The sequence below is a fragment of the Pelodiscus sinensis genome, chromosome 1, assembly GCF_052426305.1.
Source record: "Pelodiscus sinensis isolate ZL-2025 chromosome 1, ASM5242630v1, whole genome shotgun sequence".
Lineage (NCBI taxonomy): Eukaryota > Metazoa > Chordata > Testudines > Trionychidae > Pelodiscus > Pelodiscus sinensis.
This window is the reverse complement of record NC_143052.1, coordinates 5,262,317-5,285,422: the sequence shown is the minus strand read 5'-3', so window position 1 is coordinate 5,285,422 and position 23,106 is coordinate 5,262,317. Positions and strand designations below refer to the sequence as shown.

Below are 23,106 nucleotides of genomic sequence, written 5' to 3'. Positions count from 1 at the left end.
GCTGAACCAAAGGCCAAGATCCAAAGTCAGGCAACGTATTAAAGCAAATGCTTACAAGCTCGTTGTTCAGTACCTGAATTTAGCCAAGTTTTTGCTAACATAGGAGGCCCTAGATATTTATGTAGATGTATTTCCGTTAATACAGGTTGTGAAGGTCATAACCCCACTCTGGCATGATGAATACAGAAGTGGGGGCCCACAAAAGTACCCCAAAACCCTTTTCTTTCCAGGCTTTGGTATAAAACTTCCCCCCAAAATCTTAAAAACCTAGATTTTGGGGATAAAAATCCGCTGCCACCACCCAAGTCATGATAAGAAAACCAGGGAAGAGATCACTTTGGAAATTTCAACCCTAAAGCAAACCAGGACACAAAAATTAATCAATACCAGGTTAATAAAAAGGAAAGAGAAAGAACTTTTATTGTCACCACAATATTCCTGTTACAAGCATAATGACTAGATGGAAAAGTCACCAATGGGGGGATTCCACCATGGGCCAAAACTTAGTTACAAAGTACAGGAAAACCCCATTTTTTTTAAATGCACAGACATCAGATTCCCATTCCCAAACCATAAAACAATAAAACCTAATAGATTTATCTCAACTTTACCCTACTTACAGATGGTGAAGAGTCTTTTCTTGGAGAGAGACATTTTGTCTGTCCCCCTCAGTAGTTGGAGAGAAAACTGCCCAGAGACAAAGGAGGGAAAAACCCAAAAATTCCTTTGTCCCAGTTCAAAATTCATACCTACATTTCTATTGGCTGCCTGCTACCTGGTTAGGTAAGGGACACAGTTAGCTCCTTAGTCTCCAGGCTGTTGGCCATCCCTCATGATCACGATATAGGTATATTCCAATCTAGTACAAGACCAGACGGTTTGACAAAATGATGAATAAGTATGTTTTGTCCAAGATATTAGCAATGAGGGGAAGGTAACAAATAGAAACAACTTTAAGGTGCTGCAGGATTACTCATTGTTTTTAGAGACTAACAAAACATGCAGATGGTACCATGAGCTTTTGTGGAGACAACCCACTTCTTCAGATAAGTGGAGTTTAAGAGGCCAAGGTTCCAAATAAATAGCAGAGAAAGAGAAGGGATGGGGAGGGAAAGCAAAGGAGAAAAAAAAGGGAAAAGAATAGTCAATGAGAGTTTCCATACTAAATGAAGCTGATAGAGAGGGTTCTAAGTACTCTTAAGTTCCAGGGCTTTGTCTAGACTGGCAAGTTTTTCCGCAAAATCAGATGATTTTGTGGAAAAACTTGCCAGCTGTCTACACTGACCGCTTGAATTTCCGCAAGAACACTGACGATCTCATGTAAGATCGTCAGTGTTCTTGCGGAAATACTGTGCTGCTCCCGTTCGGGCAAAAGCCCTCTTGCGCAAATCATTTGCGCAAGAGGGCCAGTGTAAACAGCACAGTACTGTTTTCCACAAAAAAGCCCCAATCGCGACAATGGCGATCGGGGCTTTTTTTGCGGAAAAGCGCGTCTATATTGGCCACCGACGCTTTTCCGCAAAAAGTACTTTTGCGGAAAAGCATCCTGCCAATCTAGACGTGCTTTTCTGAAAATGCTTTTAACGGAAAAGTTTTCCGTTAAAAGCATTTTCGGAAAATCATGCCAGTGTAGACGTAGCCCAGGTGTTTGGCTTTTTATGTCTTTAGGATGTGGGATGTAGTGAGTAATCCAGTTAAGGTTTCTGTTTAAACCTCTACTGTAGGTATCAAACTTATAAATGAAATTAAGCTCCACAGTTTCCCTTTCAAGCTAGTTTTTGAACTTGGCTTGTAATACTATGGAAACTGAGATCCATACATGAGTGCCCAGGCAAGTTAAAATGTTCCCCAACAGGTTTCAATAATAGACGTCATGAAACACAGAAGATGGTATGTACATTGCTTTTCTCAGTCTATACATGTCGAGGTTACCTTGTGCCTTAACCCTTATTCCTGTAACTGTCTGAGCTGAGACTTTGCCACTGGGCACTCATGCATTAACATACCTGTAGACATTAAAATGGGAAATGAAAACTGTGTCTTGAGGGCAATAAATGTGGTTGAGCACTTTCCCAACAAATATGCTGGTGGTTTTCTTTAGGAGTAACATTGAGGTCTGCTGAACTAACATGCTACAATATCCGCTAATACTGATAACATTGGAGCTACAAGGACAGAAGCACTGAAGCTATGTCTAGACTGCAGCCTTCTTTCGGAAGAAGCTTTTCTGGAAGAAATCTTCCAAAAAAAAATCTTCCGAGAGAGAGCGTCCACACTGCAAAAGCACAACGAAAAAGCGATCTGCTTTTTCGAAAGATACCGTCCACACTGAATGGACGCTCTCTCGCATTTAAGCTGTGTTGCTATGGACAGAGTGGGCCAGTAGGGCACCTATGCTTTTTCCTCTTTCCTCTTCTTTCAAAGGAACTCCCTCTTCCCCGTCCACACATGCCTTTTTCTGAAAGAGCTCTTTCGCAAAAAGGCTTCTTCCTCATAAAATGAAGATTACCAATGTCAGAAAACCCCCTCTGTTCTTTTGATTTTCTTTTGAAAGAACGCACCTGCAGTATGGATGTAATTGAAGTTTTTTCGGAAAAACTCTAGTGTAGACTTACCCTAAGTGGCTTGAACAGTGTTACCGTTGGAGGTCACTTAGGTAACATTGTTGGAGGCAATGACATTCCAACTTTCAACATACACCTTGGGCTTTATAAATGCAGAATGTTTTGTTCTTTTTTTAAAAAAAAGTATCTATTGAGTTGGAGCATAAATGGTACAAACAGCATTCAAATCATCTAGCTACCTTATGTAGAAATATACAGGAAAGATGAAGCTATAAACAGGCTTATTCCAAATATTATCTATATTTTTTGTTAGTCTCTAAGGTGCTGCAGGACCATTTGTTGTTTTTTAAGTTTTTTCAGTTAGGCTATGTCTACACAGCAGTGTTATTTCGGAATAACTAACGTTATTTCAAAATATCACTGTCTGCGTCTACCCAGCAAGCAGTTATTTCAACATAATGTCAAAATAATGTCGAGTTCGGGGCGGATGAGTGTTTTGCGGGGCCCAGGGCAGCACAATTTCTCCGGGCCCCACTTTGGAGAAAAAAAATAGAAAAAAGGCGTCAAATGCACAAACTGAAGGCTATTTTCATATGAAATGTGAATTGGGTAATTTTGATAGAAACTTAATTTAGTTGGATAATTTTTATTCTAATTTTATTGTAATTTTTTTTTAAAAAAATTCTGCATTAATAAAAAGGGGGGGATGTCCAAATGTTGAGCAAAAAAAGCACCCCCCCCCTCAAAAAAAAAATCATGGCACCTTTAAATCTCACACTCCCCATCCCTATTCATGGCAGGGGAAGAATGTCCCAAGGGGCTTTCCAGCTGAGAAAAACTGAAAATACCAGACATTTTACTGGTCCGGTATTTTCTTGGGTTTTTTACCTGACAGCAGCCACAAATACTGGACTGTCAGGGCCAATAGCAGACACCTGGCAACCCCAGTCGTAACTTGAGCCTGCATTTACAATAGGCCAAGGACGCAAGTCGGGGGATTATGGCCCCTTCCCCACTTCGGAAAAAGGTCATAATGGTCTGGGGGGGTGGGTCGTAAATCGGGCTATGATAAAGCAGGGGCCTCCTGTATTTGTGGCAGGGGACACTGACCCTACAGAAAAATCAGCTGGGGACCACACAAGCGAGCTGGGGCCAGGCAGGCCTGGAGCGGGTCTGGCCAGGGGTTTGGACTGTGCCCCAGGGCAGGGAACTGGGGTGCAGGGTCTGGGAGGAGGGTTATGTGGGTGAAGATATCGGAGTGGGAGTGGCTGGGGGGCCGGACACTTCCCTAGAAGCGCCGCTCACCTGTTTCTCCCACAGGCGCTGCTTGGCCATGTGCTGGGGGATTAAAAGCCTGAGGGGAGAGGTGATTGGTGGGTTTCTGCAGCTGCCATTGTCCAGGTCCGGCCAATGGGCTTGTGCGGGGGGGCGGAAGCGGCCCCTGCTGGCTCGCAGCTCCTGCACCGCAACGGGCCCGGCCGCGCTGGACTGTTCTGCGTGGGGGCGGGGCTGTTGCTGCCACGCGGCCGGACCCGACCAGCACGGGGTTTGCTCCGGCTGCTGCAGCACCTGCTGAAGTGACGCAATTGACATAAGCTACATAACTTGAGCTATGTCAATGGCGTCACTGAAGTCGAGATACGTTATTTCAGCTTTAGTCCTGCTGTGTAGACGTGCCCTTACAGACTAACACGGCTACCCCTCTGAGATAAATGAAGGCATGGTTATTCCGCCCATCGCTGCTTTATGGGATCTTTAAAAGGGGAAACGTTGGCTGGGGAAGCAGATGCTGATAAAGAGGAGGGAAAGGAGAGTTTTACCATCAGGCTGCCACCCCCACCATTTCCTGGTATCCTGGTCTTCTTTGTCCTGATCCCAAGAGATGTCCAAACCAGACCTGTCCAGAAAGAGGGAACCAAGGGGATACTGCTACCTCCACCAGCACCAGCTAAATCCGCAAAGTCACCTCAACTGTGATGTAAGACTGTCTAATCATCCCCTCCCCTCCGAACATGTCAATTTCCCTCCTCACCTTATTTCTTCTCCTTCCCTTTTCTCTCTCATCAGGATCAGCCCAAGGGGTTTTGGCACCCTAGCAAACTGATTTTGGCACGCATCCCCATTCAATACCGTGAAAAATCAGAAGGGTAGAATGAAATTTTACCTTTATATACTTGGCATTCAAAATGAACAATGTAAAAAATAACACAATTAGACTGTATAAGATCAACGGCTCAGTAGCTGCAACTGTAAAGTTTTAATAGTTTTCCGTTGCACACAGTGTTTCTGCATCAGCGTGGTAAACAGTCGCATTCCAAGTTGCACGTGACTTCCTTCCAAAGGAACTGAGTTTTGGGAAGCAATGTAAATCTTCATTCCTTGATACTGAATCAAGTCTGGTTTTGAGCTGGAACCCTTTTGCGCTGGGCCATCAATTTGTCTAAATATTTAGAGCTTTAATTTTCATGCTTTCGCTTTTGCGAATTGGGTAGTACGTTGTAGGAGATAAAAATGTTGAAGCTCTTCTGTGTTCTATGAAGAAGGAGGCCGGCCCAACAAGTCTCTCAGCATGAAGAGAAGGTACGTCTTCATCAATTTTAACTCTGAAAAGTTACGCTCTCCACTAGCAACAGAAACTGGAAGAGTCCAGAGAATTCAAAGAACAACAAAGATATCGGGAAAGCAGTCTGTGTTCAGAACAGAGGTGATGCGTGAGGAGTGTGAGAGGTAACAAGCCCTCCAAATGCTGGGGGCGGAGGAGAGGCGGAGCCAGGGTGGAGGAGGTGTTCCAACCCATCCCTGGGCGGGGGGGAGAGGCGGAGGCATGTAGCCGGTTCCCTCTGACTAGTCACCTCAGGTCACAAATAAACGTCAGTACATCTTGGAATGTAAGACGTCTTGGAAGTCATCACGAAATAGCCTTCGGTTCGCAGCACACATCTACTTCATCAATATCTTTTGAAAATCCATGTTGTAACGCTGGCTCTAGCTTCCAATACCGGTTTTGAAGTCTTCTTTTGCAAACCTTGCGCATCGAGGAAACCAAATATCAAATCAATCTGCTATCTCTGCCCATGTCGTTCTGTGACTAACTGGACTGCAGCCTCTAGGACTGAAAAGAAGTTTACTTTGAACGTCCGTTTTGGATCCTCAACGGATTCCTCTTTTGCCTCGTGTGTGAGCCGTTGCTTCTTTCTCCAGATATATGCTGGCTCTAATTGCAAATCTGTAAGTAGTTCACATTCCTCAGCCAGCTCACAAGCATCTACTTGTGTCTCTTCAAATACTTCACCACTCCTGAAATTCTTCCAGAAATGTCTTGATCCGTTGCAGCTATTGTATTGCAGAATTTACATCGAAGTCCTTTGCCTGACGTTTCTTGCTGGTACAAACCAGGTATCATCCCACAAAACGAGTGAAACTACAAATTTGAACTTGCAGAGACAAAGAGCAAACCAGGCCATGCTCTTTTGAAGCTTTGCCATGACACATTTTAACTGTGTTAACATGCACAGCCAGGTTCCGCAGTGTGAAATAAAGAATCACAGAATCATAGAACACTTGAACTAGAAGGGACCTCGAGAGATCATCGAGTCCAGTCCCCTGCCCTCACGGCAGGACCCAGTACTGTCTGGATCATCCCTGATAGACGTCTATCTAACGTGCTCTTAAATATCTCCAGAGATGGAGATTCTGCAACCTCCTCAGGAGATTTATTCCAGTGTTCGATCACCCTGACAGTTAGGAACTTTTTCCTAATGTCCAACCTAAACCTCCCTTGCTGCAGTTTCAGCCCATTGCTTCTTGTCCTATCCTCAAAGGAAGCTAATTTTTCTCCCTCCTCCTTGTGACACCCTTTTAGATACCTGAAAACCGCTATCATGTCCCCTCTCGGTCTCCTCTTTTCCAAACTAAACAAGCCCCGTTCTTTCAGTCTTCCTTCATAGATCATTCTCTAGATCTTAAATCATTCTGGTTGCTCTTCTCTGGACCTTCTCCAATTTCTCCACATCTTTCTTGAAATGTGGTGCTCAGAACTGGGCACAAGACTCCAAATGAGGCCTAATCAGGGCAGAGTAGAGTGGATAGAACTCAACTTCTAACGTGGCAATGGTGCATTGATTGACAAGTATATTATTTGATACTTTCATTGATAAGAGATAACATATTCATGTGTTTAAACTGAGAAAAAATCACTTCTGCTTAATTTAGCACCCTAGGCCACCTCTTAGTTTGCCTGTAAGGTTGGCCCAGTCGTGTCTCTTATAAGAGTTTGGCTGAGCTGGCAAAGACGGTAGATTTTTCAACACGGCTGTGTGCTTCTAACCTGAGCGCCAGCTAAACACAATAGTCTAAGCAGTCTGCTGTGGTAGAAGTCTTCCAGGTCTCCAAGTAATTGATTTGGCCGTGTGTTGTGCATGCATTTTTCCAGCAGGAAGGCTGCCAGCAAAGTCAATCCCAGACGTTAAAGCTACCTTTTCTGACTCTGCTGTTCTTCTCTCTCCCTTCTTGGAATGTGTTTGTCTTGTTTCATCTCTTAGAAAACTGAATTAGATCTCTTTACAACAGCCCAAGCCTCTCTCGACTCATTTCTCTTTTTGCCCAAAAAGGCAAGTTACACTATCTTTAACACCATAAAAGATCATCAGACAAGAAAGTGGGAAACACGCTCTTCCCTTAAAGTGAAAGGAAACAAGGGATGGAGCTCAAATAAAAGCCTTAATATCTATTATTTCAAATGCTTTTTTAACTAGTCTTTTCCTTTTCTATATTATTAATAGGTTACATAATGCTTACGGATTGCCAGGGTATACCAAAGCCCCATCCTTGCTTAATGTTGGACCGTGACGGGGTCATTTTAACATCTTCAGCTCTGAGCCTGTCTATTCCATTACTACAGGTTGAACCTTTCAAGTCCAGCACTCTCTGGTCTGGCAACACCCATGGTCCGGCATGACTTTAGTTAGCCAGATGTCTGAAGTACTCAATGCTTTTTTTGCCTCTGTCTTCACAGACAAGGTCAGCTCCCACTAGGCAACAGAGTGTGGGAAGGGCAGGGCAGCTCTCGGTGGAGAAAGAACAGGTTAGGAACTATTTAGAAAAGCTAGACTGTCGATGGCCCAAGTGGCCCCCGAACGCTCGTGGGGCAGTGAACCCGTCCCGCGGAGGCAGAGAGCACCTCGCCCTGGGTTTGTCCCGGCCCCTCTTTAGTGGTGGCAGTGGCCTAGCCTGGACAATGGGGCCTGCCGCCGGCATCCAGGCAGGCCGCTACTTACGTGGTGCTTGAGTCTGTCGGCGACACCCTGCTCCTTTACCTGAAATGCTCGGTCCTTACGTTACAAGGTGCCAGGTCCTCCACCAACAGTCTCGCCGATCCGGGGCCGGCCAGGCGGCAGGTTTTCGTCCCCACGGCCCCCTCTGCAACACCGAGCGAGTTCCTGGGTGGCGATGGTGGGGTAAAGGGACCTGGGCCCATCCACTCTACTGGGTCCTGGCCCAGGGCCCTCAGGGCAGCAGCTGGCGGATCCACTGGTCCAGCGGGAATAGCCCCGTACTCTGTTGACCGTCCCTGGAACCGCTCGCTCTTCTGCCCTGGGCCACTTCCTACCCCACTAGATGCTGTGCCTCCTCCTCCACGCCACGGCGCCCTCGGGTCTTTTTTGAGGTGAGGAGACCACATCTGTACACAGTATTCAAGATGTGGGTGTATCATAGTTTTATACAGGGGCAGTAAGATATTCTGTGTCGTATTTTCTATTCCTTTCTTAATAATTCCTAACATCCTATTTGCCTTTTTGACCACCGCTGCACACTGTGTAGATAGTTCTCTGAAAACTTCCACAATAACTCCAAGATCTCTTTCCTGATTTGTCATAGCCAAATAAGCCCCCATCATACTGTACATATAATTGGGGTTATTTTTCCCCGATGTGAATTACATTACACTTATCCACATTCAATTTCATTTGCCATTTTGTTGACCACTCACTCAGTTTGGCGAGATCTTTTTGGAGTCCCTCACAGTCTGCTTCTGTCTTGACTATCCTAAACAGTTTGGTATCATCTGCAAACTTTACCACCTCACTGCCTACCCCTTTCTCCAGATCATTTATGAATAAGTTGAAAAGGATTGGTCCCAGGACTGACCCTTGGGGGACACCACTGGTTACCCCTCTCTATTCTGAAAATTTACCATTTATTCCTACCCTTTGTTTCCTGTCTTTTAACCAGTTCTCAATCCATGAAAGGTTCTTCCCTCTTATCCCATGGCAATGTAATTTAACCAAGAGCCTTTGGTGAGGAACCTTGTCAAAGGCTTTCTGAAAATCTAAGTATACTATATCTACTGGATCCCCCTTGTCCGCATGTTTGTTAGCCCTTCCAAGAACTCTAGGGGTATGTCTACACTACCCTCCTAGTTCGAACTAGGAGGGTAATGTAGGCATACCACACTTGCAAATGAAGCCTGGAATTTGAATTTCCCGGGCTTCATTTGCATAAGCGGAGTGCCGCCATTTTTAAAACCCCGCTAGTTCGAACCCCGTGCAGAACGGCTACACGGGGCACGAACTAGGTAGTTCGAACTAGGCTTCCTAGTTCGAACTACCGTTACTCCTCATTCCACGAGGAGTAACGGTAGTTCGAACTAGGAAACCTAGTTCGAACTACCTAGTTCGTGCCCCGTGTAGCCGCGCTGCACGGGGTTCGAACTGGAGGGGTTTTAAAAATGGCGGCGCCCCGCTTATGCAAATGAAGCCCGGGAAACCTGCTCCTGGGTCGCCAGGGGGCCCCGGTTGAGAACGGCTGCAGTAAGATACACCAACCAATACAATCGGGCGTCCACGCTCAGGCTTCTTCTGACGGACGTTTCTCCTTGGAGCGCTGCCATAAACCCCGTGCCACCAAGTCGATGCCGGACCAATGAGGGGTGGGAGCAAGTCGGCAGCGACTCGACTACTCGATCGGCGTAATCTTGTCGGGTAGCTGAGTGGAGTTCTTGACTACTCACTTCCCCCCCACCCCCTTGCTGCCTCTGTATAAGAGGCAGCAATGAAAGGGAACAGGAGCCAGTACTGGGGGGAGCCAGTTTAAAAGCCAATTCCCCCAGCACTGTCTCCACGGTACCGCCTGTCCCCCCCCCCACCGCTACCTATATCAGAGGCAGCAAGGGGGGGGGGGGAATAGGGGAGGCTGCTGTGAAGCAGCCTATGCTTGCAGTGGGCTGAGGCTTGCTGTGGGCACAGCAACCCCTGTCCACAAAGTCTGGGACTGCTATAGACAGGGGCTGATCCTGGCGCAACCCCAGGTCCAGTGCGTGCCGAGACCAAGCAGCCCCAGTTTGCACCAGCTCCGGGACCGCTGCGGCTCTGCATTTTAAATGGAGTAAGAGCTGCCGGCTCCAGGATGGCTGCGGCTCGGTCCCAGCTGGTACAGGCTCTGGGAGCCACCCGCGCTGCAGCTCTACATTTCAAAAGTAGCAAGAGCCCTGGGTAGCTCTTAGTACATTTCAAATGCAGAGCCGCAGCGGTCCAGAGCCGGGGCTGCTCTGTCCTGGCTTGAGCCGGCTCCAGGAGCTACCCCCGCTGCGATTGTCTGCAGAGCGGCCCCCTTATTGACTAATAGTGTCGTCAATACAAACTGTATCGATTATACGATTATCCAAATAATGTAAGAACGGCCAGACTGGGTCAGACCAAAGGTCCACCCAGCCCAGTGTCCTGTCTGCCAACAGTGGCCAGTGCCAGGTGCCCCAGAGGGAGTGAACCGAACAGGTAATGATCAAGCGATCTCTCTCCTGCCATCCATCTCCACCCTCTGTCGCACAGAGGCTAGGGACACCATTCCTTACCCATCCTGGCTAATAGCCATTGAGGGACTTAACCTCCATGAATTTATCTAGTTCTCTTTTTAACCCTGTTACAGTCCTAGCCTTCACAACCTCCTCAGGCAAGGAGTTCCACAGATTGACTGTGCGCTGTGTGAAGAAGAACTTCCTTTTATTTGTTTTAAACCTACTGCCCATTAATAACCACTCTTTAACATCCTTAGTGCCAATTCTAGGGGTATGTCTACACTAGCCCCCTAGTTCAAACTAGGAAGGCTAATGTAGGCATTCGAAGTTGCAAATGAAGCCCAGGATTTAAATATCCTGGGCTTCATTTGCATCTTCCCGGGCGCCGCCATTTTTAGATGTCCCTTAGTCCAAACTCCGTGCCTGCGGCTACACGGAGTAGGTAGTTCGAATTAGGACCTCGAGGTGTACGGGTAGTTCGAATTAGAGATCCTAATTCGAACTACCTACTCTGTGCCGCGTGTAGCCGCGGGCACAGAGTTCAGACTAAGGGACATTTAAAAATGGCAGCGCCCGGGAAGATGCAAACAAAGCCCGGGATATTTAAATCCCAGGCTTCATTTGCAACTTCGAATGCCTACATTAGCCTCCCTAGTTCGAACTAGGGGGCTAGTGTAGACATACCCTAGGGTATAAAGCCCAGAAGTAAGTATGTTCCGAGTAAGGATAACCTTGTGTCTCCCTTCCTCGGATACCGGGCTAACTCCATTGTTAAAGCAACGTATATTACGGCTTCCTCCTTCCTGGGATCTTTAGTGAATAAATACAATGAAAGACAGTTTTTCCTCTAATTAAAAAACTGTTTAATCCAAAAAGGCTTCTATTACACATGTGATCACAGCAGAAGACACGCTGGTTCTTCTCTACAATCATCTTCCCGAGGTTTAATTGATGAGCAGATTTTGTTTTGTTTGAAGAGGTTGTTGTATAGGGGAGAGAGAACCAAGGATGAGAAAGAGGCACATGAAGAGATAGGGAGGGGGGAACTCCAAGATTACATTAAAGATGTTCTCGACTTGGTGCCTGGGTAGTCAGCTACTCCTCCCCAGAGATGAGATCCGCCCTATGAAAATTAACTCCGGAAATGAGTTCCTTTGTTAGTAATAAAACACTTTTGTGTCATCTCCCTTAGCTTGGCATTTTGTCTCCTTTGCCCAATGACCAGAATGCATTGGAATCAGCTTAAATAGTGCAAAAACGATGGGCGGTCATAAAAGCCAATCCCCTGATGCCCAGCACTGATGGGAACGAACCACCATGACGGGCAACAAGAGGGCCAAGTATGCAAATGTTCAGAAAGAACATCGGCCAAGTGCAAGCACAGCGAGAGTTGTGCAAGATACGCAGTCTGTGTTTGTACAGCGAGAGGCACGTCAACCGAGGTTCCCCCTTGCCACACAGGGGTAACCCCAGGCCTCCTCATGGACAGCTCGTGTCTTATTCTTCTCTTGAGCAGCCCATGCAAAATCCATCCACTTCATTTCTCCAAGGACATCAGCGGCAATACAGAGGTATTCGCCTCAGACCTCCTCACTTCCAAGCCTTCAGAGCCAGATCTAGGACGTCATAAAAACAGCCCCCTCCTGCTTTCAGAAGAGGTCATAGAGAACCGCAAGGTGCCCTGGGATTTCTAATACTTCGTCGACGACCTCCATGGCCTGGACCAGTTCAGGGGGAATGGTGAGCTGTGTCAAGGGGCCAACACGCTGCTGCACACAAGCATGGCACAGGTAGCCACCTGGGTCTTGAGTGCCATTGCTCTGTGGGGAAAAAGGACCAAGAGGGAGAAATGTTAAAGGCAGGATCAGGGAAATTCAGAGTCTCTCTGCCTCTTCTCTTTCAGACAGACGGGGCCAACGTATACACCGAGCCCCCAGGCACTGGACACTACGGCTATGTCTACACTGGCGGCTTCTTGCGCCAGAAATATGCAAATGAGGCTAAGCGTGGAATAATCGCTGAGCCTCATTTGCATACCTAATGAGCTGCCATTTTTGCAAAAGAGGCGCTTGCGCCAGAAGGAGTGTCTACACTGCCCCTTCTTGCGCAAGAAAAACCCTCTTGTGCATTGCCGCTACGCCGATTATTTTCAGGAATAATGACATCGCGCAAGAGGGTTTTTCTTGCGCAAGAAGGGGCAGTGTAGACAGCTCCTTCTGGCGCAAGGGCCTCTTCTGCAAAACTTGCGGCTCATTAGGTATGCAAATGAGGCTCAGCAATATTCCACGCTTAGCCTCATTTGCATATTTCTGGCGCAAGAAGTCGCTAGTGTAGACATAGCCTACAGGAGCTGGGAACACTGCTGTTGAATCAGACCCAACGGGTCTTGTCTTTGGCACCTATTTCTCGTTAAAGATAAATCGTAGAAAGCGGCCTGTAAAAAAACAAACCCCAAAGCCCCATAGATACAATTTCACCATAGCGGCGGCTGATCTAACAGGGTGAGGAAGACATGAAGGCTCTGAGACGGGTATCTAGACGTGCTTATGTGGCTCCTACCATAGCAGTAATCACACACCTCTCACACGTGGGTAATGAATGTTTTCCTTCCCCACCTGCTCGTGAAGCAAGAGTGGGCAATAATTTTAACAGGAGGGCCACCTAATGAATTCTGGTTCGTGGTCACGGGCCTGCTCCATCCCCCAGAAGAGGTGGGAACTGAGCTGCGCGGGCACCAGAGGTTATGGGAGGTGGGAGGTTTGGGCTCGTGTGGGGGAGGAGGGCAGAAGGGGTAAGGCCCAAGCACCGGCACAGGAACCTTACCCATGCACAGTGAAGGCAGCAGCCAGAATCCCATCCCCAGCCAGCCAGTCTCTTACCGGCGCACCGCTCCAGGTGCACAGGGTTACTTTCACCTTTGGTCTACAGAGCACTGAAACCCCACAGCCGGCCTAGGCCAGGTGACTCCGGCTCGGGAGACTCACATGGGCTGCAGCCCGAGCCAGAACAAGTTGCAGGACCCTCTCTACTAGCAGAGTCCTAGAGCCAGAGCTCTGGCCCAGTCCCACGTGTCTGTCCCACAATCAACCCAACTCAGCTCGTGCAGGCCAGCCCCGGGTTGGAAACTGCAGCGTCAATGTACTCGGAGAGGGGCTCAATTGCAATTGTAGGGATTTGCGGGGGCAGGTTGCCTTCTCAACTAGGCACAAGCCCCCCCCCCCAAACTTCCTGCCCTGATTCTTGCACCCGCCCCACCCCACCCCTGCCCTGAACCTCCCAAGCCCCCACTTTGAACCCCCACCCAAGAGGTGTTGCAATGTGTCAGTAGCTGTAAGAAATGTAAGTTACTTTCACTGCTGCTGAAGACATGTCTGAGAGCAAGACTGGAATAAGCCATGGGCTGAAATACCCCTCAGAGGCCTAGAGACTAGGACAAAGCTGAGGCTAGCTCTACACCTGAACTGGCAGCTCGGCTTGTGGTGCGCAACCTCAGCTACACAGAATACATAGCTGGAGTCAGCTTATCGTAAGCCGAGCTTGGTGGCGTCACCTCTCCTGTCGACTTCCCTTAGTCCTGGCAAGAGCACTGAAGACCAGCAGGGGCGCCCTCTGAGTTTGATTTAGCGAGTCGTAACTAGACTTGCTAAATCAAACTCCGGAAGGTCGATCACAGCAGCGTTGATCTTCCACAGATTGAAAACGTGGCCTGAATTACAATGGCTGCCTTGTGCCTGTCCATTCTGTGCACAGGCGGATCTCATCTGCTACTCCTACGGCCGTAGTTGAAAGGCTGGTAAGAGACGGCTCTAGGGCTGTTAACCTGGCACCTGGGCCATGAAACACAGCTAACAAGTAGAAGGAAGAGGAGAGGAGACTCACGTAAGTGATGGGTACTTTCTTCATGGTCAGAATAGAGCCGGCCGGCACAGTGTTGGGGCACTCGGACACAGAGCAACGAACCGCCCCTTCCTTTAAGGCCTCACAAGTCAGCTCAGGCCGCAAGAAATACTCCTACAAAAGGGAAGAACAAGGCTTGCAGTGAGCTCAGGACCTCTGAACGTGTCATGTGAGTCAGGAGCTGGGGGGATAACTTGCAACATCAGAGCTTAAAAAAAATCTAACCATAAAAAAATCACTGGAAGGGAAGGAACTGGAATTGGGTGCACGGGAAAGAGAATGCGTGTGCTTGTGGTACAGAGGTAGAATCCAGACCATATTAGAATCACGTAACGATTCTAAAAATAATATTCATGCAACACTGAGGCTGCATTAAAAACTACAACATCAGGAAACACAGAAGCTAAGCGCCAAATATTTCCTCAGTAACTCGACCTAAACTGGTGTAATTAAGTGGAAAATTCAGCCCACTATTCAGAGAACAGGATGAATCATGGGGGTACGTCTACATTGCAACACTATTTTGAAATAACTAGCCCTGTTCCGAACCAATTTAGTCCGCGTTTACACAGCAGGCAGTTATTTTGAAATAGTATCAAAATACCGTCTGGCTGGAGGACTTCTTACTCCGACTCTCGTAACCCTCAGGCTGTGTCTACACTGACGCGATCTTGTGCCAAAGCAGCTGCTTTTGCGCAAAAACATGCTGCCAGTCTACATTGGCGGGGAGTTCTTGCGCAAGAACACTGACGTTCTAACATGTGAAATCAGTGCTTCTTGCGCAAGAACTATGATGCTCCCGCTCAGGAATAAGCCTCTTGCGCAAGAACAGTTGCGCAAGAGGCCAGTGTACATAGGCAACATGAATTTCTTGCGCAAGAAAGCCCGATGGTTAAAATGGCCATCGGAGCTTTCTTGCACAAGAGAGCGTCTACACTGGCACGGATGCTCTTGCGCAAAAGCACATCTCTTGCACAAAGGCACATGCTAGTGTAGATGCTCTCTTGTGCAAATACTTTAACGCAAGAACTCTTGCGTTAAAGAGTATTTGCGCAAGATCACGCCAATGTAGACGTAGCTTATTTCGACTGAAGCCCTGCTGTGCATTTTCCCTCCCTACTGTTTAACTTTCCTTTCCACTGCCTTTATCTTTGACACCAGATCCCCAAAACTCCTCAAGCATGAGGGAGTTTAGCACAGATGTTATGGGGAGCAAGCAAGCAAAACGTGACAGTCTTCATTTTCTTGTTAACTTGCCCGCGACCCACTGTAACCTCCCACTCCATCTGCTCACAGATCCAAATTCTAGTATCCACCGGTCACTTTGCCATTGCATGGTGCACTCACCCCTGCCAAAGTCAAAAGGTATTCTAAGGACTTTGTCATTAACAGATGCTTTTTGGCACGAGTCACTGCAACATACAGCAAGTTCCATTCGTCTTCTGCAGCCATGTCTAGGCACAGATGAGAAAAAGTTGGGGGGGGGGGAAATCAATGTTATGATAGAACTTATTTCTCAAATGTTGGAATCTGTTCTGAGGACTTGTGGGTCAGCAAACAGAATTAATATTCTCACCCTTGGAGCACACACAGTTGTTGCTGGTCAAAGCAGAAACAATCCATGTTCCCTCTGCCTTTGAATGCCATCTCCCAGGCAGCGACTTAGGCCAGGTCTATACTAGACCCAGCAGCTTGGCTTAAGGTATACAACTCCTTAAAGTACACTTACCATAAGCCTAGCTTGGTGGTGGTGTAGGGATAACATATTAATGTATTGAAAATGATTCCTCCAAATGGAAGTGACTCCCCATAATTTGTTCCCCACAACTTAAAGTGATTAGATTTATTATTAATTCTTCTTATTATTAATTATTATTATTATTATTTGTTAAGATTGTTAAATGTTTAGATTTATTATTATTATTGCCCCTTTAGAATATAATGTATTAGGTCATGTAACTTAGAACTGTTAAGAATATAATCCTATGTAGCCAGAAACAGCCCCCCCGTGCTCCAGGGCATGGGCAAGCTTGTGCAAGGGGCTGCTTGAAATTGACATTGCAGAGATACATTGTAACAATGCATTGTCAAGCCACTAACTCTGCTATGGGAGCCAAGCCCTGTAATTGACTAAGGGCATTGTTAACTTTACTTAGCAGTCAGAGAATGTTTTAAGCAATACCACCCAGAAACTTTCTGTAACTACAAATTTTATTATTATACAAAATACTGTATGAATGTATGAGAGAGTGCTTGGATGATGAATGAATGGCTCTGAGAGGTGCCAGCCTGAGAATACAGCAACAAAGGGCTGAAGAAGGCGTCAGGTGCCAGTGCAACCAAAAGGTGTCAAGTGGAGAAAACCAAGTACTGGAGGTCCACCCGATGAGATCACTGACGAGCACCTGGCAGCCACCCTGGAGACATCAGCATGATGCAGCAATTTCCATAGACTGGCATAGGAAGAAATTCCTATAAGAACTGGACTAAAAAACTATGGAATCAGAGTCCAAGGTTCTGCTGCCAGCCCACCAGGAGCTTCAGATGCGCATCTGATCAGGACTTCGCTCCCCACTACCATCACTTGTGTACAGAGTACCTGGCCAGTATTCTGTCACAAGCAACTTCCAGGCTGGTAACTATACACAGAACTTGAATGAATGGATGTATGAATGAATGGTTATATATACATATATATAAAAGTGTATAAGGGTTAAGTAGTGATAGGAATAAGTAGTTAAACAACGTTGTTTGCTTCTATCTTTTCTTTATTTTTTATTATTATCTTTACAATAAATGTGGCTTTTTGCCTTATCCCCCTCATAAGATCCTGCTTGCTTTTATTTGGTACAACAGTGGCCCCACAGCGGGAGACTGATGAGAGCAAACACTCCCGTCAACTTCCCTTACTCCTGGCAAGAGCACTGGATGCTGGCGGGGGTGCTCTCTGAGTTTGATTTAGAGAGTCTTAACTAGACTCGCTTCATCAAACTTCGGAAGATTGATCGTGGCAACAGCGATCGTCTGTGGAATGACGACGTGCTCTTACACAAAGGAGCTACACCACAAGTGAGAAGTGAGTAACTGACGACACGCTTGAGAGACAGCATTGGTAGGCATGACGAGAGACCACCCCAAGCTTACCTCCCTTACCTCCCAAGGGTGCTGACACTGAAATGGGAGTGTGAACAACCCATCCTGTATATCACCTGTTCATTTAGGGAAAGAAAGGTTCCAGTATCAAGGATCTCCCTTACCGGTACTATAGTGAGGCAGCCTCTGGAGATTATGCCTGGCACAAGGGACTTTCACAAAATCGTCTGCAACTAGCACGTTATCAAACTCCAAGCCTTTGGCTTTGTGTACTGTGCCTATTATGTAATCTAGAACCAACAGACATCAGGAAACAAGCAGAGAGAAAGAGATCAGCCAACATATCTGCATTGCTGCTTTTTTTATCTTGTTATTTGCTGAACACTTTATGTACACATTAACTTACCTTGTTCTCAGAAGGGTCACCGTGTCAGTCTGTATGTGCAAAAATGAGGAGTCCCGTGATTCCTTGAAGACCAATAGATTTATTTGGGTATCGGCTTTTGTGGGTAAAAACGTTTGCATCTGACGAAGTGGGTTTTACCCACGAAAGCTGATGCCCAAATAAATCTGTTATTCTGTAAGGTGCCACGGGTCTGTTCATTATTTTGACCTTGGTCTGCATTTCTAGTTTCACTTGCTTTTAAATATGAGCTGGAAGCAAGATGTGATGGGTGAGGTAGTATCTTTTATTGGAGCGCCATCTAATGGTCCAACCGAGTATTACCTCGCCCATCTTGTCTCTCTAATATGCTGAGGTCTAAATGGCTACAATGATACTGTAAACTAGAAGGAAAGCAGTTCTGCCAACTGTTAAAACAGAGCAGAGAGAGAACGAAACATCCAGATCGGCGCTCCTGTCTGCATGAATCCACTAGCACCTAACCTCAAGATGATTCTTACCAACCACCACAGGACATACCACACTAATACCAACCCTGGTACCTTCCCTTGCAACAAACCCTGTTCCCAGCTTTGTCCACATATTCACTCTGCTGACACCATTATTGAGCCTAACCAAGTGAGTTATAAGATCAAGAACACATATTCCTGCGCATCCAGAAATATAATCTATGCTATCATGTGCCAGAAGTGTCCATCTACTTTGTACATTGGACAAATGTCTCAGACACTTCGCCAAAGGTTCAATGCCCACAAAACAGATATTAGACAGGATCACAAAGAAAAAACAGTTTCTTGCCATTTCAACCAGAAAGGACACTGTCTCAATGACTTAATTACCTGCATCCTGCTTCAGAAGCCTTTTAAATCTGCATTTGAAAGGGAATCCTCTGAACTGTCATTCATGCTAAAATTCGACACTCTATGCGTGGGTCTCAACAAAGACGCTAACTATCTTACCCATTACAAAGACAGCTTCCCCAATTATCACCTCTAATACCATTAGCTCACAGACATTTACCTTTCCCCCTCCCCCGCATCCCCCTTCTGTTCTGAAATGTGATTTGTCCTTTTCATGTGTGTTCACTTTTTTAATTGTATCCTTTGGTATATATGGTTGTGACTATTTTCTTCCACTATTTGATCTGAGGAAGTGGGTCTGGCCCACGAAAGCTCATCACCTAATAAACCATCTTGTTAGTCTTTAAAGTGCTACATTGTCCTGCATTTTGTTCCCAGGACTGGTTTGTTGTATTTTGAAAGCCCACCAGTCTTTTTTCAAAAATCACTGCACATTTAAGCCAGGAGATGTCCTGAATGGGAGTTTTAACAGGCAGCATAAACTATTTCCCTGGGAGGGTGGGGACGGGTACTTAGGGAGAAGGTGGAATCTGCATCGCTAGAGGTTTTTATGTCCCGGCTTGACCAAGCCCTGGCTGGGATGATTGAGGTGGGATTGGTCCTGCTTTGGGCAGGGGGCTGGACACGATCAGGAGCGGCCTGAGGCGGACTGCGGCAGCTGGCGCCCCAGGCAGAACGCGCGATCGGCGCCCTCTCCTGCACGGCCATCAATGGAGTGAGGTCATCATCGGGCGCCCCATTGAAGGTGGCGCCCTAGGCAACGCCCAAGTGGGCCTATAGTCACGGGCTGCCCCTGGACACAATGACCTCCTGAAGTCTCTTCCAGCCTTCTAGGATTCTAGGACAAGGGGAGGCATTGGGCCAGTCCGCTAGATCCCACGAAATACTGAGTCCTCACACGGCTCCAGCAGAACCTCACTTATCAAATCTCCAGGGGAAAAATCATTTGACAGACCCCAGGAATGTCCCAGAAGGAGCTGGCTCATTCTTTCTTGGGCACAAGCCCATCTGAGGCCACGGGAACTGTTTTTGAAGAGCCGGGGGAAGTAAGATAGGATTAAAAAAGCAGAATCGTTTTCCTTTTCAGGGGCGTGGAGCAGAAAGGTGTTTGTTGCTTTACCTGCATCGGCTAGTTTCGATATGTGACTCGTCTTTATCCTCGCCACCAACTCAGGAATCCGGACGTTGTATTTCTCCACTATTGCAATTTTCACTTCCAGTTCCTTGTCTTCGGCGCTAGATGCGTAGTTCTTTAAACCCTGGAACCCATCCTTCTCAATCCACTTCTTGATAAAGGGGTCGTCAATGCAGAGATTCACTAGCGCGAAGGGGATTGGAGAACGTTAGTACATGAGAAATGCACAATAGCATTTTTAATGCTGAACAAAATAGATCCGGGGCGGGGCAGGAGGCAACATGGCCTAGTGCATACAGCACTCAACTAGGACTTAAGAGTCTTGGGTTTTATTCCCAACTCCAACCCTGGCCTGCTGGGTGGGTTTGGGCAAGTCACTTCAAATTCTCCGTTTCCCCATGTATAAAATACTGACCTCGTTTGCAATGCACTTGAGACATACAGGTGCAAAGCGCTCTATCAGAGCTGCGTATTATTAGCAGAAGAAGCTGTAATAAGTGTTTCAAGAAGCCTTTTTATTATTTTTCTAAACAGTAAATGCCCGTCTGTAGAGCCTGGGATACTTTGGGGTTAGCAGAACAGTTTATGGGGTGGATTCTTACAGAAGTCAAGATATTCTTACAGCTACCATGGTGGCCAGTAACGGAAGAATGGTGGTGATCTGGAATGGATGTGCCATGTTCTTTTTCCCGACAGGCGGGATTTCCTGTTCACGACGTTGGTGGCCTTGCTAGAGGAAAGGATTCTTGGATGGAAGGGACAAGCAGAGAGACTACTGAAAATCAGAAGAAGCTGAGGAGTTTCTAAACAGCCCAGTTTGGGAAACAACAGGTTCAAGGAAACATGATGCTTGCCACCAAGGGATCGGAGAGAGAGGAAGTCAGAGAGAAGGGTTGATGGTTCACAACCAACAGACGTTGGCCATGGAGGCATTCTACACAGTTGGAGACAGAGGAGAAAAGAGGACTAGGATGAATTCTACTCAGCTCATAGCTTTAAACTGATACCAGGTCCTCAGCGTGGAAACTTTGGAAGATACTTCTCAAGATCCAGCAGCTCCAAGGAAACCGAGAGATGTACAGGCACTCACATAGACGGCAGCTCGGCCTAACCAAAAAAAAATCAAACTAACTCGCAAAGAGATCTCCACCTAGCCCAGGAAAGCTGGCAATCCTTATGGGAGATTCAGTACCACAAAGAACAAAGGGAACATTCTGCAAGGGTCAGGATGACAACAGACTAGTGTGCTACTTTCCCAAAGCCGAGACACAAGTCTCTACTCTAAGACTGGATTAGCCCCTGACGTCAACGGGATCCACTAGTGATGGTTCATATAGGCACTAATGACACTGTGTCATGGAACATCACATGGACAGTAGATGACTTGAGGGAACCTGAAGACATGCTGAAGAACATCCAAGCCATCTTCTGTGAAATCCTCTCTGTCCCACAAGAAAAGAGATATCAAAGGCAGAAGATTCTGGAAGTGAACTCCTAGCTAGCTAAGCCACTTAGGGTGGAAGGATTGGGTTTCATGGATCACTGGTCCGCTTTCTGTGGGGAACGAGGGTTATGTAATATGCATGACCTCTATCTCAGTAGAAGGGGGACCAATTTCCTCTCGCCAGCCTGTCCCAGGTAGTCAGGAGAGGATTCAAACAGCGGCAAAAAAGGGAGAGAAGATAGAACAGCTCAGCACAAAAATGGAGATGTTGCAAACAAAATCGATCAATGAACTAAAGGGCACAAAAAGAAGAAATTCCTGAGTTGCCTGCACACCAAGGCTAGGAGTCTGGGTGTAAAGGTAATGGGGCACACGTTAAACAGATTAAACGCTGGCTAACCGATAAGTCTCCAAATGTAATTGTAAATGGAGAATCATCATTGAGCTTCCAGTGGGTTCCTACCGGGATCAGTTTTTGGCCCTATGCTTTTAAACGTTTTTATCGATGACCTAGAAGGAAACATAAAATCATCCCCGATAAAGCTGGCAGATGACACAAAAACAGGGAGGAATGGTAAATAATGAAAAATACAAGTCACTTTTGATACTCATGCTAATGGATTAAATAATGGATGGCTGAAACATTATCAGTCTACCAAACAATGAAGAAGCCAATGGTTCTTTGTCTATATAGTATCTGGTGTTAGTACTCTTCTTCTCTATTACTTACTTATCTGCCTCTTTGGACTATCCAGTCTTTAGGTGTTTATAGACTATTTGTTTTTCCTGTTACATTCCAGCTTGGCTTTCCCCTTGATATTTATATACCCACTATCTCTTCTCGTTTCCCCCGCTCCCATTTTTTTCCCCCTTTCTCCCCCCCCCCCCCCCCCCCGCTCCCCTATTAATTTTAGTTCTGGACATCCAACACTCTGGTCATCTGAAGAAGTGGGCTCTGCCCAGAAAAGCTCACGATACCATCCTATATGTTTTGTTAGTCTTTAAAGTGCTACCAGACTATTTGTTGTTTTTTAAGTTGATTCAGAATAGTTGGGACTGCTTGGTAAACTAGCGCAAGCCAACAATACGTCCTTTACTATGGCTAAACGTACACATCTAGGAACAAAAAGCGGCCATACTTATCGGATAGTGACTCTACCCGGGGAAGCAGTGACTGTGAAAAAGATTGGGGGCAGGGTGCCTAGTGGATAATCACTAAACATAACCTCCCAGTTTGACGCTGTGTCCTGAGATGCATTGACAGGGAATCATTAGGAGCAGAGAGGTGATTGTATTGTACCACTGCTGCTGGAATCTTGCGCTCAGTTTTATCGCCCACATGTCAAGGAGGACGTTGATACATTGGAGAGGGCTCAAAGAAGAGCCGCGAGGTTGATGAAAGTATTAGAAGACGTGTGTTTATAGCAATAGTTTGAGCTCCTTGAGTCTATTTAACTTAACAAAGAAGGTTAACGGGTCACTCGATAACAGTCTAAACATTTATATGGGAAACAAACATTTAATAATGTACTCTTTGATTGAGCAGTGGAAGGTATACGAGATCCAATGGCTGGAAGTCAATGCTACACAAATAGAGACCGGAAATAAAGCATGAATTTTAACAGTGAGGGTAATTAACCTTGGGAGCAACCTTCAAGGGGTACGGTGGATTCTCCAACACTGTCAATTTTTAAACTCAAGACTGGATGTTCTTCTACAAGATCTGCTGTAGGGACATTTCTGGGGAAGTTCTTTGACCTACACTATGCAGAAGGTCTGACTGGCTGATCTTGATGGTCCCTTATGGCCTTGGAATCAATGACTGAATTTATGATGAATTTAGAGTGTGACTAATCACATATTTAACTTACAAACTGCCAAGGTCAATGCAGTTTAACCCAGTGATGTAGATGTTATG

The 23,106-nt window shown here is 46.5% G+C and overlaps 1 protein-coding gene across 4 annotated transcripts in view; it reads right to left on the bottom strand.

Moving 5' to 3' along the window:
• Window positions 1–11,195: 11,195 nt before the first annotated feature.
• The window catches only part of FBH1 (F-box DNA helicase 1), a 51,664-nt gene continuing 39,753 nt past the window's right edge, over window positions 11,196–23,106 (bottom strand). For 3 of the 4 annotated variants that reach the window (XM_075925131.2, XM_075925133.2, XM_075925118.2), the window contains exons 17-21: window positions 19,730–19,927; window positions 17,511–17,636; window positions 15,601–15,707; window positions 14,236–14,367; window positions 11,196–12,176 (exon numbers count right to left, since the gene is read on the bottom strand). In XM_075925131.2, the coding sequence (XP_075781246.2) occupies window positions 12,006–12,176; window positions 14,236–14,367; window positions 15,601–15,707; window positions 17,511–17,636; window positions 19,730–19,927 (734 nt within the window). In that variant the 3' untranslated portion in view covers window positions 11,196–12,005. The remainder of the gene's footprint in view (window positions 12,177–14,235; window positions 14,368–15,600; window positions 15,708–17,510; window positions 17,637–19,729; window positions 19,928–23,106) is intronic. The other variant, XR_012902905.2, reaches the window with a different exon arrangement.